Source organism: Trachymyrmex septentrionalis, unplaced genomic scaffold, assembly GCF_001594115.1.
Source record: "Trachymyrmex septentrionalis isolate Tsep2-gDNA-1 unplaced genomic scaffold, Tsep1.0 scaffold16, whole genome shotgun sequence".
Classification (NCBI taxonomy): Eukaryota; Metazoa; Arthropoda; class Insecta; order Hymenoptera; family Formicidae; genus Trachymyrmex; species Trachymyrmex septentrionalis.
This window is the reverse complement of record NW_017304758.1, coordinates 1,598,855-1,617,475: the sequence shown is the minus strand read 5'-3', so window position 1 is coordinate 1,617,475 and position 18,621 is coordinate 1,598,855. Positions and strand designations below refer to the sequence as shown.

Below are 18,621 nucleotides of genomic sequence, written 5' to 3'. Positions count from 1 at the left end.
AGTAATTTAAATAATACTTTATTTAAATTTTATACGAATTTATTTATTGCGAAGATCTTTAGAGTATATATACATAGAGAAAACTTATGTTTTTAAAGTTTTATTTGTACTTTGTTTCGTTTTAGAAATATTGTCTAAAAACAAAGTGATATGTCGATATCGGTGATTTTGCTCTAATTATTTTAGAAAATATATATAATTATTTTAGAGAATATACAATTGTTTTATATCTAATTAAATAATGAGTACAAAAATTTGATGCTTACAGAAATTATATTTTTAAAATTGCATAATTATTTTTCAGCAAACTGCATGCGTTTATATAGCAATTATTTTTTAAAGTAATGATTATAAGTTATTTGTTTACTCTGTTTTAATTTGAATTTTAATTTATTTGTTACAGAATCGTCGTACCGGTATTGCAGATATAACTTCACTGTTGTGCATCGGTTCGGTGAGTAATGAATCAACATTTTTATTAGGAAAACGGATGTATGATAATTTTATTAACATATTATATACATATCTGAATACATGTATGCATGGATTTAATAACAATGTATGAACAAATGTATAGAATTGCATACATCCGTTTCCTTAAAATAAAAAAAATTAAAACTGATTAGGATAAATTTAGTTATGTATGTTTGATTTTCTGGCAAATTGTATAGATTCATCGAATTTTTAAAGATTAACGTTAGAAAATAGAGAAATTTTAGAATATTAAACTTGCAGGGGACATTAAACAGAATAATGTAACAAAGTGTGAACTTATAACAAGAACATTGATTTCTTTGTTCGCACAATTGTAAACTTATGCAATAACATGTTACTTTATTAAAAATTAAATAATCCTTATATGTGAAATAAATATTTTAACAGATGTAAATAAAAAATAGTGCTGCTCTCCATTATGTGCTGCTCAAGTATTTATCGTGCATCGAATACAACTACTGAAAGCAAGATTATGGAATACGATTAAGAAAAATTTCTAGAAATTCGATTCTACTTGATTATATTTAAAAACTGTCAACTGTGTTACATCAAAAACATTAAAAAACATACGTCTTTTTGTACGCTTCTCATACATGATTCTATATCCACATTCTCTGCATCGAATTGCATCTTTGATACGAATCTCGTTATTATGATAACATTCTTAAACAATGAGTTAAAAACTTGATTAATGATGTAAATTAGGTAAAAAAATGAAAATAGTTTTTTGTTATAATTTGTCTTAATAACTACATATTTCATGTTTGACAAAATTTCTCTGCTTAGAAAGCGCTTTAAAATGCAATTTATCAATTTCCATAAACAATTGATATAGTTTATAAAATGTTAAAGTTTTAAAACTTTTTAAATAAACATAAATGTGAATAATTTAATAAAAATTGGCAAGCAATAATATTAAAAGGTTATTTACTAAAATGTGAAGTTAGAAATAGTTATCAACATACGTGTCCTTATATCTACAAATGTATATCATAGCTTGTTTCGGGATAGATTCAGATTTATCGGATTTCATTTTAACACTGTTGATATAATAAATAAATTGATTTTTTGATTACAATAAATTTTCGTTATCGTAAAATACACAATGTATTGTTGTCAATGAAATTGCAGTATGACTAAATATGACGCAATTAGAAGACCGACTTTAACTGACTAGTACCGACTTACCGACTGTCGATTGGGAACTTTTATTGTAGTATCACGAGCCCGCGACAGAAAGAAACCTAAGAGAGCTAGGACATGAATCTTTAGCATTGTTCGTTTTATCTCTCGGGAGCTGCTTGGATCGCTCCGAATGAACTCAGTGTACTTGAAATGTAGGATTCACACTATCACGACATCCGTCATATGACGTCCTACATTCATCGTAACAATCAGGGTTCGATCTTATTTCAAATAAATTTATTAAAAATATATATTTTAAATAAAGAAAAAATTAAAACTTTATTTACTATTTATTATTTTAAATAACTTCCTCTGACTTATTTCTTATTTAATGTTTTAAATAAGTTGTATCAATTTTTTTATCGATTTTGTATTTTAAATAATTTTCTGGAACCTATTGTAAATTTTTTATTTTAAATAAGTCGTATCAATTATTTTACCGAGCCTTGGTAACAATGAATGTTAGATGTATGACGGACATAGTGTGAATCCTATATTTCAAGTACGGTAAGTTCAAGTTACGGTAAGTTCGAAGTGACCCCAAGCAGCTCCCGAGAGACAAAACGAACAATACTATTTAAATCTATGCGAGCGCACGATGTTACAATAAAAGTTTCTAATCGGTAGTCGGTAAGTCAATCCTAGTCAAAGTCGGTTTTCCAATTGCGTCGTATTGCTATTTCATTGACAACAACTCTTTGTGTATTCTCTACGATAACGAATATTTATTGTAACCAAATAGTTTATTATAAATCAATTAGTTTATTATATATCACATCACAGTGTTAAAATGGAGAGCGGTAAATCTGAATCTACCCCGAAACAAGCTATGGTATACATTTGTGGAGGTAAGCACATGTTGGTGACTATTTCTAACCTCACATTTTAGTAAAAACCTCTTAATTCATTGCTTGCCAATTTTCATTAAATTATTCACATTTATATGTTTATTTAAAAAGTTTTAAGACTTTAACATTTTATAAATCAATTGTACTGATACACTATATCAATTGTTTATGGAACTCGATAAATTGCATTTTAAAGTAACTTTCTAAGTAGAGAAATTTTGTCGAATATAACGATATATGTAGTAGTTATTAAAATAAATTGTAACGAAAAACTATTTTCGTTCTTTTACCTAATTTACATTGTTAATTAAGTTTTAACTCATTATTTCAGAATGTCATCACGATAATGAGATTCGTGCCAAAGATGCAATTCGATGCAGAGAATGTGGATATAGAATCATGTACAAAAAGCGTACAAAAAGACGTATGTTTTTTAATGTTTTTGATGTAACACAGTTGACATTTTTTAAATATAATCAAGTAAAATTGAATTTCTAGAAATTTTTCTTAATCGTATTCTATAATCTTGTTTTCAGTTGTTGTATTCGATGCACGATAAATACTTGAGCAGCAGATGATGGAGAGCAGCACTATTTTTTATTTACATCTGTTAAAATATTTATTTCACATATAAGGATTATTTAATGTCTAATAAAACATTATGCAGTATTTTACCAAAAATTAACTTTATTCCTGTCCTACATTATTTCCTGCTCCCAAAGCTATGCTATCGTTCCTGCAAGATTATCGTATAAGAACGCGTTCGTGTATTATCACGAATCTCTTCGTACAATTTGCAATTTTTTTAGAATCCCTGGACCTGATGGACATTTCATCTAATAGAATTTGTTTCATGCGTATTGATTCAGACTATATAATATACAAAATGTTTTAAGCAATGTTCCTTTTATTTACAATAAATAAAAATTACATTCTCATCAATATAATTCAACAGAATTCACAGAGGAAGAGAAATGACGGTGACACTGGCAAAACAAGGCGTTATTACCATAAATCCCATTGTCACTCTTTCTCAAGTATACGCTTATAAAATTTTCACTCCGGTCCCATTGTCTGATATATACATGTATATGAGCGTAAACGCTTGATATACAGTATGATTTTAATCGAAAGGTCTCACGACAAAGTCGTTCTTGAACTAGAGATGGTTTGTCGACGCAACTGGAGCTCGTAAAAGCACACAACATATTTGTTGCGAGTACAAAGAGACGGGATATATTCTTTACCCGTCTCTTTCTCTCTCTCTCTCTCTTTTTCTCTCTCTCCCATGAAAAAACATTTATAAAATCTTAAAGATCCTATAATACATATAAAATACTATATCGCCAGGTGTTTGTAAGTGTCACCGTTCGCACGCTGCGCGTATACAAAATTTAAATTATCCATAAAGATATGGAGCGGAGCGGAGTCTTTTTTTTTCTACGGAAACACCGCAAAAATTCGGGCGACCAGGTGGTCGACTTTTATCTCCGTAAAATGTAAATCGGTGTAAAACCATCTAGAAACTCGTACAAGCTCGATCTTTTCTTTCTATTCCCATTCATTGTCCGCAAAATCTAATACTGAGTCTGGAAGAAGCCAAGCCAAGCCAACCGTTTTTTGTGAAAATCGTAGACGCGCGGCTGTCAACAAAATAAATATGTCTCTGCTTCTTTCTTTTTTTTTGTCAGATACGCTTGTACTTTTACTTTAGGATATTAATCAGGATATTCGCCACATGGTTCTTTCCGCACTTATCACAATACAGACTACTTAATCGAATGTCGTAAATATTGTAAAAGTATATCGAATCGTCTTAACAAACATTTACCCGAATTATTAGACTGTACAGTATATGTGTGTGTGTGTGTGTGTGTGTTTTATATATATATATAACACACACACCGTATATATATATATATATATATAAAATAATATGCGAGAATAAAGAAAGATACAATTAAAAGGGATTAATCGCACGCTCGTGAAAAATTGCACAGTCGAATCTGTTCCGAAATGGGAAGATAATGATAGAATATTATCGATCGTTCAGTGCGAACTCGATTTTTATCTCAAACTAGAAGAAACATCGACAGCACATTTAGACATGAAAATTATTGTTAATCGTATGTATTGTGTGTGTGTATCCGGTAATCGCCCATAATTTAAACTGTGCGTACGTCTAACGATCATAATTAGAATTGTCCTTCTAAGTGGGCTCCTTAAATTAGACGAGCGATGTATGTATATATCTATGATCAAACGCATCTCATTATATTTTTCCGCTAGTTATTTAGAAAAGTTCATGAATTTATCGCTTTGTCATCGAAGCAGCTCTCTCGTTTTACAACAAAATTCGATGTTTGAAACAAAAATAACTGTCAAAAGATCGTTTCAATTCGAAATTACCCAAGCAGAACAAGTCACACTAATGTCATTTTAACGTTAAAATGCATCGAAAATCCTAAAAATGGAACATCTCTTGGATAAAAATGTTGTGTAGAATAAATGATTTTTAATAATTTTGGAGCCATTTTGATGTCACTATGACTTTAGATTTGTTCGAGTTGCTTGAAATCCTTAAAAATGTTTGCATTTAAAACGAAGCAAATACTCTTTAATGCCCGTTTTTACAAATGTAGTTTAATTTTATCATTTCTCATTTCAACTAACTTTTATTCTTTCAATTCTTTTTCTAATTCTTAAAAAAGAATTAGAAAAAGATGAAGGGTAAGTTGAATCGAGATTAAAGTTAATCCACATTGGAAATGGGCATCAAATTTTTAGAGTAAATTTCAGTGTAGAAAGTATAATCAGATGTTGAAGAGAGACAGAAAAAGAAGATATTAGGTTTTCTGTTATTTGCTGCACTCTGAACTTATTGCACTGTGTGTGCTAGTTCAGAAAGTGCAGCAATAAAAAACAGACCGATTAAGTGCAAGCAACGCGAACCTTTTATGTTCTACTTGAATATGTTCTAATTTCAAACTGATCAACTGATCTCCCCTGCATTTAATAGCTATGTTTCAAAATCACTTCGTGATATTTTATCTTCTTTCAACGTATATCCAAATTTGATCAGTTGATCATGCAACAGCGATTGCTCGTAACGAATGAAGAAGTTTTCTCAGTTCGCGAGTAATACGTTTCGAAATCAAAGCGCGAAGCCGTTTAAACGAAACGTTTTATGCACTTTTGCCAATGTTATTTAACTTTAATCTCGATTTAACTCACGCTTGATCCTTTTTTTAGAACTAGAAAAAGATAAAAAGTGAGTTAAAACAAAATTAAAGTTAAACTACGCATTCGTAAAAACGGGCATTATTTATTATAGGAAGCGTGCCTTTCGGAACGCTCGTTAGCGCTCGAAGATTTGAATCGCGGCTACCTTCAGTGTGCATTCGCGCCGCGTCCGTTACGGCCGTAACTCCCGCGAGCTCAAAGTTTCCCGCGTCGCGAATCGAGTTTCCCGCGTATAATCGCGTCTTCGGCGGTGGACGGGGTACGCGAACGTGATTCTTATCATCCACAGTTACGAACGTGCATTTCCGAGGCTGTTTCCGAGGAGTCGTCGAAGTGTCTATCATCGCCACGGGCACAAGACCCGGTGAGTAAACCTAACTTGTACTGCGCCATATTTGGATTTCAAACGACGAGAGACGCACAGTCGTCCGCCGTCTCCCGATTAATATATCGGGAATACAGCGAATCTGATATGTATTTTACGACACGCTCGCTACGTGCACGCCGGGAAAATATACCGAAGTGATATACTTCTACGGACGACAACGTTTCGAAAATATATATATGTATGTATATATCGCAATATGAATCTACAATTTGGAAAAAGTACATTCCTTCGAAATCACATATAAGTACGCATGCAAATAGCCGAGAGAAAGAGAAAGAGTATATAATATGTATATACGTAGATGTGCCTTACACGTGTATAATTTTGGAAAATATCGCGTTTCGCGCGTGGAAGGATCGTCATCCGGGAAAAAATGTTTCATATATGTATTTAATTATATATAATTATAGAAACAAATTGGCATATTTGATATACAATTATATATAAAATATGTCCCTATATACATATAACGTTTCTTCCCAGACATTTCCGAAGTCGACTTCGAAAAGCGTATCGTTTCTCTCAACAAATCTTTTCAAACGCAAATTGTGTTGGCTTGGCATTTCGGGGTGCGTGCACGCAACACGCTGTGTACACATCCTGGAAGCTCATACGTAGTTAACGCGGTTACGGTTGGAGTCGACAGAATTACAGACAGTAGATATATATCCAAAAAAATGCTATGTTAGACTACGCTACACTGATATCATTTAGTCGTGAACATCACTCGGACTGGACCTCATTGTATACCTGGGCGGTCGTCTCGTTCTACGTTTATCGTTATTATTCTTTTTATCCTGGCTCAAGCACACGTATTAGGTACAAACCGTGATAACCGGAGTCTGATTATGCGGAATAGGAAAGACATTCTCGTGCTTGAGTGAGATATTAAAACTGCGCGTAGAATAGATAGACAGTTAATTATGAGATACGGTAGCTGTCGCTTGTGGAAGGTGTATGGCCTCTTCAAGTTGCTCACTGCAGTCGTATTATAAGGCCACCAGCGAGAAATCATGTAAAACTATTTTTCGTGTAAAAATTAATTTTTTTTAGAGGCTTTTACTTGTTTGATAAAACATGTAGATTGTGATAAAAGACATTTCAATAATGCGAGAAAAATTCATATGATTTTTCTCGTCTTGGACAATTTTCGCTGTGGGTAATTTAATAGAACTGCAGCGAGAAAACAAGAGGCATAATTATATCTTAAACAGAATCAGTGAATCGGTCCCTCAGACTATAACAAATGTACTCAATCAAGATTTAAAAAATAATTAGTAATATCAAAATACCGAAATAACTAAATATTCAACAATGTTTGAGATAAAATCAAACTTATTAAGACGCTCATCACTTGTTTCTTGCTTACAAGAAAATCTTTTAAGAAAACTTTTAGGAAAACTAAAGAATCTACTGTGTGAATTAAAAGCGCTTAAATTTACAAGTAATCTGAGCAACCGATACTTCTTGATTTCTTAAAACTATTATAGAAACTAACATGATTTCTTATTATATTTTACATAAATATATACAAACACATTTTCTCTTATGTCAACAATAATTCTCATAATTGTTATATTCTAATATTGAACAAATATACATATATACACATATATGTATATACATATATATGTATTTATATGCATATATGTATGCGTGTATAAGTTTTATAAACCAATTTAAAGTATAATATTAAATTGTAATATTAGAATACTCTTCAATATGTCGAAAGTAACGCATTTATACTTTAAATATAGAATCACATACCAGTCCATTGCACCTCATTTACTACGAGAAACACTATCGTATATAAATATTATAACCATATCAGATGCTCGAATTGTGTTTCTTTTTTTCTGCACTTTATGCGTTATACATGCTAATTTCGAAAGAAAAGGTTTAAAAGCTTTTAAAGAGGACTATACAAGTCAAATTATATCCGTTTGTAATATAAACAGACAATGTTAGAAATGATGTGATAAAAGAAACGTGCTCGAGATAGCGTATTTATCGTCGTCGTCAGTGAACTTAATATGTGTGTATTTCATTGCATAGTCACACATGCAATAATATATTCCAGGTTCATATTTTTTATGTTAGTCCTCAGAAATTTGCGAAATATTTCAACAACGTAAAATTATTTTGTATTTGCATGCAGCTTTTTAAGAACGCTTTGTTTAAATTTTTGCAACATTAATTTTCAAGACACGTTTCGTCAAATGTAAACATCATTAATAGTATAACCTATTAAAATAGTTTTTTAAGACGACCGAGACTTTTTCATTAGGATATCTCTGTGATGCATTCCATATATGATACATTATTATAACCACGATTTCTCTAAGTAGTATGGCAAACACCACTCGAAAAATTCTTTTACCACGCTATATTGTTTTGGCACTATGTATCCTCTATCCTTTGTCTTTTGTGATCTTCCTTCACTACGGATTCCTCGATAATTCTTTTTTGAGTATTCTCTTTTTCCCTACATTTACCCGCACTTCTATCTCCATGAATATTTGTACTAGAATCCGTCTTAATATTATGTTCAACAAAACAGTGTACATGTATCTCATTTACAGTACGCATAGATACGGGGCAAAGTTGGCACTTGTAACCTGTAGTTGGCGATTGTAAACTGTCCTCCGGTCTTGCGTCTTCCAGAACGACCGCCGGAATTGGTCGTTGCTCTTTAACGGAGTAATCACGTCTATGCTGATTGAACTGAGGACTGCGGAGGCGAACGTCATTAATGGCTTTCGGCTTCTCGGGGACGATTGACATATGATATGGTCGAGAAATGTCTGCGTCCGTTGTCGCTTTCACATATGTTGCATGAAGTGCGTGCTGCGGTTGTATAGGCTCACCCTCATCTGACGAAGTCTCACTGCCACTCACGACGGGTCCGGGCAGAGTTTCCGAGTCCCATTGTGCGATTTTCGCCGGATCCTTTTCACCTAATCTTTGAGCCAACATCTGTCGAGGATAAAAAAAAGTTCATTTTATCGTGATGTTTCTTTATTAAATTTAAAAACCACGCGTAATTATGATTTCATTGGTACGAACCTGCAGACTATTAAGACTATTATCACAGTCTGTAGTATCGATATCATTCAAGTTGATGCCAGACCTTTCCATCTCTGCATATGTTCCAAATGGCAGTTTGCCCAAGCATTCTAATTTCATGATATGCATCTTGCTGCGAAGATGCTTGGCCAAATGTCCATGTATTCTGAATGCTACCTTACAATCTGTACATTTGAAAGGTCTGGGATTGCTAGTAGTCGCTGCACCAAACGTAGAAGTCATACTGACCTAATACAATAACAGTACTCGTACACTTGTGCTAAAAGATATAACGTTGCTCGATGGAAATAAAGTTGAGTCGTCGTTTACCTTATTGTGATGGGAAACGGATCTTTCATGTTTCGTCAAGTGGCCTTTAGTCCGGAAGGAAACTGCACAGTTTTCGCATTTGTATGGCCGCTCAAAATAATGAATGTTGAGGTGCAACCGTAACTGACTAGGTTTACTGAACACCTTATTACAAATCCCACATACACTCCTACCATCTTCTGTGACACTGTAATCATATTTCATAATTTCAGCTTTTACAATTAATATTATTTTGATAATTCTAAAATTTGAATATTATTATAATATATATTATATACAGTGACATTTCAATTTGTGACATCGAAATTTATAAATACAAACGAGCATCAATAACAAGACTGTTGAATATAGACATAGTTAAGTGCACACGTACCCGGTAAATATTTAAAGTCGATTTTCTCAAAAATAAAGCATTATATGGAAAAATTTTATTGTATATTTTCAGCTTATTTTTTCATGTATTATTCTATGTTGTGTTAGAGGTACATATTAAATTAGTATACTTTAATATGTATTTCTAACGCAACATTAAATAATATTATTTGCATTATGCGTCAATAAATAGTAAGAGAAAATAATTGAAAATATTTTCCTACCTGACATAGTTAGGCGCGGGTCCACTCGACGGTTGTAGAAATTCCGCTTGCGGTTTCGCGTTTACTGTGTTTGATGAAGGCGATTGAAAATCTGACCCACCGACGACTATTTTTCCGGCTACCGCGTGTTTCATGCTATCTAATGCATTCTGTTTAGCCATGTCTGCAGTGTGTTTCGTATCGTAATAAAGAATTCGTACTTTTTGCGGTGACGTGCTTCTCGCGTCTATGTTTTGTGACTTGGATGGTTCGTGTATAGGCTGTAATATTTCGTAATTGATACGTGGATCTTGCGCATGCGTTCTGTATTCCGCGAGAGCTCTCATATCACGGCTCGGCGGTCTATTATCTGGATTTGCTTGTCGGATTTCCATGTTTGCCGATGGCATAAGCTCCTGGATAACTTGCATATCGTGGACGAACGAAGGTTTGTACTCACGGCTAGGCGGTCTCATCTCTTGACCGCGTATCTTGTACTCCTGTTGACTCGGTAGCCTCAATTCCTGATTCTGTGTTCTGTACTCCTGAACGGGCGTTCTGATCTCTCTACTAGGTGGCCTTAGATCGAGATTTCGTGGACTATGATTCTGCATTCGAATATCGTTAGTCGCGGTTCTCATCTCGTGGTTAGCAGATCTTACTTCCTGACCAACAGGATGGCATTCCCTAGGTCTTTCCATTTCACTCACCATTTTCATCGCGTTGAACATGGAATTTCTGTCAATGTCGTTCGTATGTTGCATCAATTGTGGTCGGTTATTGACGTCCACATTTAAAGATTTCGGTGAATGACAATCAATACTGGATGTGTTGTGAACAGGTACAATAGAACAGTTCGGTCTCTCGATCGAACTATTGTTTCTGATCATGGTTAGACCATACTCAATACTTGGTCTTGTGCTAGCGGGACCGTTAGTTAGACCAAGCTCAAAATTTTCACGATCAGAAACCATACGATTAGTCTGTTCTTTATTCTTGTGAATAGCCTCGTAATCGAATGTTCGTCTTTCCATTGCCATATTGTTCTGATAAATCTTCTCCCTAATTTCCATCTTAATGTCGTCACTGGTATGCTTCATTGGTTTAATCCTAGATTCCATAACGGTATGCTGCATCTTGCTAGGATCGGTATACGTCACCGTCGGAATACCGTTGGAATCTATGTGCCTGGACCTATTTTGATCCTGATGACGTAGGTAAACATCTCTTTCCTGTATCTGCTTATTGTCCTTGGTATTTCCCACGCGATACTGCTGCTTAATTTTGCTGTCCATCACATGTCTCTCCGTGAGGTAGGCCTGCAACATGTGGCCCTCCGCATCCGGTTTCCATTCTCTACCCTGTATAGGCAGCCGTTCCATCGTCTGGACTATCGTCTGCAATAAGATCGGCTCCGAAACGGGTGTCAGAATGTCCGCGTGTCTAACCCTTCGCGGGACTGGCGAGGACAACACCTGAGTGGTCTGCTTCGTCGTGAGATCCATGGGCTGCGACAGCTGATGATTCCGTGACTCCGTGACTTCGGTGATTTCCTCGATCTCAAAGTCAGAATCATCTTTCTTTGACGATTGGATGACACTGATCCTCGTTTCTTCTGTCGTATTTCGATTTGATGGGAAATAATAACGATGCGACAATTCATTTTGAATCAAAGTTGTTTCTTGCGTGGTAACACTTTGACTGACGGTAGACGTAGTCGCGGTAGTGGACGCGATGCTCACCGTGGAAGTCGTCGGTAAAGTTAGCGTATATGGATACGTTGTAGGTCTACCAGATGGCAACAAGCCCGGCAATCTATTCGACGTGTTACGTTGTGAAAGACTGAGTAGACTTTGTGCTGCTTCTTGTTCCTCGCTGCCCGATTCTTCGCTTTCTTCTCCGTCACTTTCTTCCTCCTCCTCTGAGGATTCTTCCGTGTTACCGCCACCAGCAGCTAATCGCGCGATAGCCTCCTTGTCGATATTTTCGTCGCAGACAGTTGTAGGAACTGGTACTACGCCCAATTCCACACACTTTTTGTAGTGAGCCTTGGACTTCATGTGTTTCGTGAGATTACCCTTTGTTTTGAAACTGTCGCAAAAAAATTATAATTCCGTTAGGTAGGTTGTTATAAATAAATGTTATAAATAAAGTTAGAAATATAAATGATAGCTCACTTGCTGTGAGAACATCAACTTACCTAAAGGTACAATGCTTGCAAGTATACGGTCTAACATCCGTATGTGTTCTGATATGTTTCTTCAACATAGATGGTTTTTTACAACGAATACCACATTCTTCGCAGACATAACGTCCTCGTCCTTAAGTAATATATGAAATAATTGAAGATTTAATTTTTACAATATTAAGATTATAGCTGTAAAGTCTTATTAATAAAAATTGAAATAAATTAAATTAATAGATTGTATTATAATATAAATCAACAAATATGTAAAAAGAGCATCTGAACAGCTGATGTAGGCTCTAATGGGCTTTTTTACATTTTTCATTAATATAAATTAAATTATATTTTATTATAAAATAAAATAAAATAAAATAAAATAATATTTTAATTTTAGAATAAGAACGTTAAAAAAATTTGGAGATTAACAAATTTTGTTTTATTTAAAAAAATGTAACATTTAAACATTTCTCACCTCTTCCGCGCACATAGGTGTAATCTTCGTTACTCTCAAAACCTCCATCAAATATCTTCACCCTTTTCGTCTTCTCCTGCATATCACTCTCCAATCCGCTATCCGGACTGGTGGGAGTGGTTGGTCTTTGCGAAGAGTGCGTTAAAATAGCCTCTTGTTTCTTCCAAGCGGTCGTATAATTGAGAGGTCTATGTCGAGAATCGTAGTGTGCCATGTCCACATCTGGTGGTGCCTCCTTGCATATTTTCCAATTGGAGTACATCGACAGACCGTGCTGTTGTGTGACATACATTGGCTGCGGTCGATTCAAGGTACAATAAAACACCCTGGTGGAACATTTAAGACCTAGATATGTGTAAGCATGCCCATTTAGATATAGTTGTCCATACGACTTCTTGGGTCGCGGAGTCTCCGGACTGATGAGAGGAAGTGTGTTCGCCGTAGGCGTGATCCCGTGATGCTTCTTCGGCGTAAACGTGCCAGGTTTCAATGGTAGAGACGTGGGTCTCAAGAACTTATTAGCATTAGTTGTTTCTTTAACGATGTCGCCGCTCTTCGGCGATTTGGCCTCGGGTTGTTTGTCCTTAACAATTAATTCTACGGAAGTTTTCGTTGGCACTTCTGTCTTGGAAGAATCTAAGTTTACAAGTATTACCGATGACGCGTTGTCGGCCTTTATCTTAGCACCGTTGAATGCGCCGTATCCGTCCGCGGCTTTAATCCATCCACGTGTATCCGAAGAGACACTATTTTTTAATCGACCGTTCTCGTGAACAGGTAGGTCTAACTTAGAGATTGCAGTGTGCGTATCTACCGGGAGTGCTCTACCAGCATCAACTTCACTGACACCCCAATTCGATGATCTCTTCTTGTTTTCCGAATTCACAACGGTCTTGGGCGAATATCTCATCTTGTTGTAAGAATTCGTAGAAATTGTGGGATCCACGCCATTTGGATAACTAAAAGTCTTGTCCAACTTTGGACTCTTGTCGTACGTAAAATCCTTCCTCTCTCGCGGACTCTCTATACTCCTGTACTTTATGGCCGTATTATTTTTGATATGACGATCGAGCTCTGCTTTGCCGGTCTCTCCACTGGTGAGAGTTGACGGCATCCTCGTGCGATACTTGTCTGTCGAAGTTTCGACCTTGACGTTAGGAACTTTGGGACTTGTCAAACCGCTCTTCAGACCATCGCCATTAGGTGTCTTGAAACTGATCTTCATCGACTCCTTCGCCGGACTAGCCAAATCCAGAGGCTGATCTAGCAAGGAAGGAACATGTCCAGACAACGGACTGGGCATACCAGGCACCGTACTGGGCTGTACCTTCACTGAACTAGCCAGGTCGAGTGGCTGAGGTATCATGTGTAGGCCCGGTAGACCTGGTATCACTTTATAACCGGCTTCGCCAGCCGTTATACTCGGAGATATGTCTATAGTCGGCGTACCGGTCAGAGTATGTGGTCCGGGCATACCAGGTACATAAGGTATCACCTTTCCGCCATGGAGGATACTTGTGATACCAGCTTGCGGCAAAGTCAACGGATTGTAGGCAGTGATGCTCGTCAGCGGGTTGAGGTGCGACTCCAAGTAGTCGTAACAGGACATGGTAGGCGCTATATTCGGGGTTGATATGTTTGGTATAATGGGCGCCAATATCTTCGGTGCGTTGGGTAGAGATATGGAGGAATTGGACGTGCTAGCTGATGTTTCCGGCGGTTTATGCATCATAGTACCACCAGAATGAAGTCCCGATTTTACCACTATCGACGCCGTCTCCGAGTTCATGCACTTGCTATTGACAACGTGCTCGTTCGTGGGCGAATTTGTCTGTCGTGGCTCGATCCTCATCGTTTTCGTTACTTCGCCCGTGTTGTCGAGGATCCTCACTTCACCACCGAACATCTGCAGCGAGTTTGGACGCGGGTACTTGCTCAGCTCCTCCAGCGATCTTAAACTGGTCGGCACAGTTTCCGTTCTCTGCTTCTTGGCAGGTGGAGCATACGCGTCGACTAGTCTGGTGTTACCTAGTAGAGGACCCGGCGAGGGTAACGGTTGCAAGGTGCTATAATAATCAGCAGATTTTACATCGAAATCAGAATCTCGTTTTTCTAAGTCTGCGTGATAATCGGTTCCTTTTCGAGAATTGTCAAAACCTTTACAGTAATATCTGCGGTGAGCCTCTAAATTATCTATGCTAGTATAGGGGATGTTACAAGTGGGACAGACAAAATTTTCTACGACAGTCTCCGGTACTGGTCCATTCATAGAACCGCGAGTTTTCAAAAGGAGATCCTTGATGATTGAGCTATCCGGAAGCTCATCTTTCGCTTCCTGAGCACAACTGTCGCTGTAACAACGCTTTCTGTTGTTCAAGATCTCCTCCGCGGAAGACAAGTTTAACGGCTGCTGTTCAAATGATTGCTTTGTCTCGACTAGGCTATGTTGGCGATGCATTAGTTTGTGCAGACATGGATCCACTGCGTCGACGATTGCCTGATTGTCTGTAATAATCTTGTCGATATGCTCCTGTAGCTGCTCCGCCTTAGGTTTAACAGAATTGGAAGTGGAAGTATTTGTGGAGGAAGACAAGCAGGAACTGTTAGAAGAACCGGGCGATAAGGAAGACGTTTCGGTGTCACTGTTCACGCACTGCAATGCTGTTCGGGCTTGAAACTTTGGCTTGTAAATCTTGCCGGTTTTCACGGTCTTTACCACAGCAGTGGATACTGTCGAGGTTGCCGTTGTAGGCGTCGAAGCTGGCGGCGGCGGTGGTGTACCAGTACCATTACTGGCGCTATCCGACAGACTTATGTCGGAATCCTCGGATACCTGCGAAAAAAATGTTATAGATTGCCGCATGTTAATTAAACATCGAAACTTATAATACTGAATTGCCTAATGAGTGAACTAAACGATATTTATTTAACATAAGAAAGTTGCAAATGTCTTATTAAAGATTAAATTCGTCTGTATTAATCGGCAACTACGTCGTTACTTCTTTTATGTAATATTAAGATTTTGTCAAAGAGAGAGAAAGAGAGAGTCCGACTAAATTATTTAGATTTTACTAATTTAATCAATAGAGTACCTTCTCTCCTTTCTCCATCTTGTGTGCATGAGAGCGCGACCTGCAGTGCTTGTACAGATTTGATTTGGTCTTGAAGGAAATTCCACATGGCGCGCACGGATACGGTCGTTCGTTTGTGTGCGCCCTGATGTGCTTTTGAAGGACACTCGGCTTGGTCCACGTCATCGGGCAGAAAGGACACGCGTAGCTCTTTCGAGACTCAGCGGTGGGCTCGACTCCCCCTGCCGACTCCGGGGAAGGTTCGAGTTTGTTGCCGAGTTCCTTCGATGACTCCTTGCCGTCCTTATTGTCGTCCTTTCGTTTTGGTGCCTCGTCAGAAACGACGTTGTTTGCCGTGCCCTCCTTCTCGACGACTTTCGGCGCAACTTCGGTCGTCGCCATCTTCTTGAATTTCTTGTGTAGATACTTTGGCTCGCCATCGTTGTTGTTGTTGTTGTTGTTATTGTTGTTATTATTATTGGTCAGCTGTGGGTCTGTCATCGCCACAGTATGGGTCTCTGCAAACAGTGCAACACCAGGTATTATTAATCACTGCCGACTGCCAAAGTCGGAAGAAAAAGAAAAGGCGAGATCATGCGCGGCGAACGGGTGGGTTCTCAGGTGACTCAGATGCGAGAATGAATGTCGTCGTACACGATGTTTCGTGTTGAGAGGGGAGGGTGATTCACGAGGAATTTTCAATATTCTGCGCGAATCGTTGAGACTATTCCATGAAGAGAACGCGCATGGCGTCGATTAATCCGATTTTAATTGTTGATTATCTCTATAGTGACAGGATGCTATAGTGTGACTGTTGACGTTGGGAAAAAACAAGCATAAAAAGCCCCGAGGTAATAGACATCGAGTAAATTTTTGATTACGTGCAAAGTGACCTTACGTAACGACACTAATAATGCATCGAATTTACGATGACGACGGAATCGTTCGTGTGACACGCGTGCGACGACGATCGTACATAAGGAAAGTGTTCGAGGTCACGCCAAGTAAAGTATCACGATGACGCCGATTGGAAAATTCTAGTCCACTGTGTCAATTGCCTTATGACGTTTCCATAAATACAAAGGCGTTAATGCACTCTTGGTGAGATGAGAAAATACTGACAGTCGTTTGGTATGCGTTATATTATTCCATCGATTACGTAGCACCAACAATTACGTGACGCACAAAAGTTGTAAGAATTAATTTGCTACGAATAATTGCGTCGAATCACGACCGAGACATCAAATGTAATAGAACGTTAAAATTACATAAAAAAACGTTACCTAGCTATCTCGATTTTTAGATATTGCCCATCATTATCATATCCGTAATTGCACAAAATTGTATGTAAAAATATAATATGTAATTGTAAAAAATATAATATATTGGATATATTTATATCCTGTGGTGCATTCTGTTTTCATGTAGGCACGTTGATAGCGCATTTACTTTCGTATTAATTAATTTTACGTTTTTATCTTAAAAATATAACAAATATACACACACACACACATATATATATATATATATATACCAATTTTATATACATATATATATATAATTTTATTAAATTAAAATGAAGTCTATATGTATGTAAAATTTATCATATATATATTCTGCACAAGGAAAGTAACTGACAGATATTTCGCAGTACACTTTCGCGATTGGGAAAATACTTGGCCGTGAATAATCGCTAATAATAATCAATAGATATTTCTCTTCGCAGCGAAAAAATAGTTAATCTAAAATGATACATACAGGGAAAATACCGGCGGTCACATAAGAACTCCGCAAATAATTCAATTAGGAAATTCGATTACGTATCTCGCGGGTACGCCAATTCTATTAGATTCCGCTCTAATGGTGTAGACACGCTTTTAAATACGCGTTATTTTAAGGCATCCTTTGTGAGATTAACTTTTCTTTTAGCACGTAGCACGTACACATCACAGGGTACATTGTAGTTTCAACGTCCGCTAGCTAGATAATCATAGTATTTTTTATAAGTAGCACTTTTTAATTCTGATAAAATTCTAACAAATATTTCTGATGTATAAATTAAATTTTATGTCGTTAAATAAGTTCAACAATATTTATATATTAACATCGTTCAATAAAATCTGCAACGTTTTAAGCGGAAATAGATTTCAACGCAATTTATCTGCATGTTCAATATTCAAGGCGCGACAGGTCATCTCCGCGAAATTATACAGCAATGTGACGATGCGAAAACGGAAGGGTTTAGGACGGGTTCAACAGTTCACACACACACACACACACACATACACAACAGTTCGTTTACGTGAACGAGCGAGACTTCTCTGCGCTTGCATTTTCGTTTATAAGCGACTGAGTTTTCCCTTCCGTGTTTGCTCACCGGCGCGACTGATCGACGACGAATTATTTAGCGTGGTATTATATAGAATCATAGTCTCTCGGCATATTTATCTCTTCTTCTCGATGCAATAATTATGCGATCGATCGACGTATGTAGGTCGATAGTCTAAATGTCGCATTCAGTGGACACTTCATTACAATTTGAATTTGATACAGTCATTAGTCTGATATCATTAGTATGTATCGTAGTTATATAAAGATATTTCGAAATTAATTTATATTCATTCTATGAAATATTCAAATTAGATAATGTAATGTAATTGAAGTGTAATTACTAAAATAATTAATTAGCTTGATATCTACTCAAGACATTAAATATTATTATTAAAAATTTGATTTTTTTTTCTTTGTAAATTTTCTCATTAA

The 18,621-nt window shown here is 36.6% G+C and overlaps 3 protein-coding genes across 4 annotated transcripts in view; 1 reads left to right on the top strand and 2 right to left on the bottom strand.

Annotated features, from left to right (window-relative positions):
* Positions 1-898: 898 nt before the first annotated feature.
* Positions 899-1,528, bottom strand: LOC108746013 (DNA-directed RNA polymerases I, II, and III subunit RPABC4-like). Its single transcript, XM_018482483.1, has 3 exons — positions 1,474-1,528; positions 1,066-1,161; positions 899-953 (listed from the first exon to the last, which is right to left on the bottom strand). The coding sequence occupies exons 1-3, from the start codon at positions 1,526-1,528 to the stop codon at positions 931-933; spliced, it is 174 nt and encodes a 57-aa protein (XP_018337985.1). The 3' UTR covers positions 899-930.
* Positions 1,529-2,323: 795 nt separating this feature from the next.
* LOC108746090 (DNA-directed RNA polymerases I, II, and III subunit RPABC4) lies at positions 2,324-3,159 on the top strand. Of its 2 annotated transcripts, XM_018482628.1 has the most exons (3): positions 2,340-2,528; positions 2,860-2,952; positions 3,065-3,159. In XM_018482628.1, the coding sequence occupies exons 1-3, from the start codon at positions 2,471-2,473 to the stop codon at positions 3,085-3,087; spliced, it is 174 nt and encodes a 57-aa protein (XP_018338130.1). In that variant the 5' UTR covers positions 2,340-2,470; the 3' UTR covers positions 3,088-3,159. The 2 variants fall into 2 exon arrangements, with proteins under 2 accessions (XP_018338129.1, XP_018338130.1); XM_018482627.1 differs by lacking the exon at positions 3,065-3,159 and having other exon boundaries at positions 2,324-2,528; positions 2,860-3,026.
* A 4,659-nt stretch (positions 3,160-7,818) lies between these two features.
* Positions 7,819-18,621, bottom strand: part of LOC108746089 — a 26,491-nt gene continuing 15,688 nt past the window's right edge. The window contains exons 2-8 of the mRNA XM_018482626.1: positions 15,880-16,376; positions 12,788-15,620; positions 12,331-12,451; positions 10,152-12,221; positions 9,556-9,742; positions 9,226-9,474; positions 7,819-9,135 (exon numbers count right to left, since the gene is read on the bottom strand). Of these exons, the coding sequence (XP_018338128.1) occupies positions 8,560-9,135; positions 9,226-9,474; positions 9,556-9,742; positions 10,152-12,221; positions 12,331-12,451; positions 12,788-15,620; positions 15,880-16,376 (6,533 nt within the window). The 3' untranslated portion in view covers positions 7,819-8,559. The remainder of the gene's footprint in view (positions 9,136-9,225; positions 9,475-9,555; positions 9,743-10,151; positions 12,222-12,330; positions 12,452-12,787; positions 15,621-15,879; positions 16,377-18,621) is intronic.

Excerpts from the sequence above, each read along its gene's own strand:
- LOC108746090 (XM_018482627.1), top strand. The coding sequence starts at position 2,471 with ATGGAGAGCGGTAAATCTGAATCTACCCCGAAACAAGCTATGGTATAC. Across the intron at positions 2,529-2,859 it reads TATGGTATACATTTGTGGAG|AATGTCATCACGATAATGAG; the intron begins GTAAGCACATGT and ends TCATTATTTCAG.
- LOC108746013 (XM_018482483.1), bottom strand. The coding sequence starts at position 1,528 with ATGAAATCCGATAAATCTGAATCTATCCCGAAACAAGCTATGATATAC. Across the intron at positions 1,162-1,473 it reads AGCTATGATATACATTTGTA|AAGAATGTTATCATAATAAC; the intron begins GATATAAGGACA and ends AACTCATTGTTT. Across the intron at positions 954-1,065 it reads TGAGAAGCGTACAAAAAGAC|TAGTTGTATTCGATGCACGA; the intron begins GTATGTTTTTTA and ends TCTTGCTTTCAG.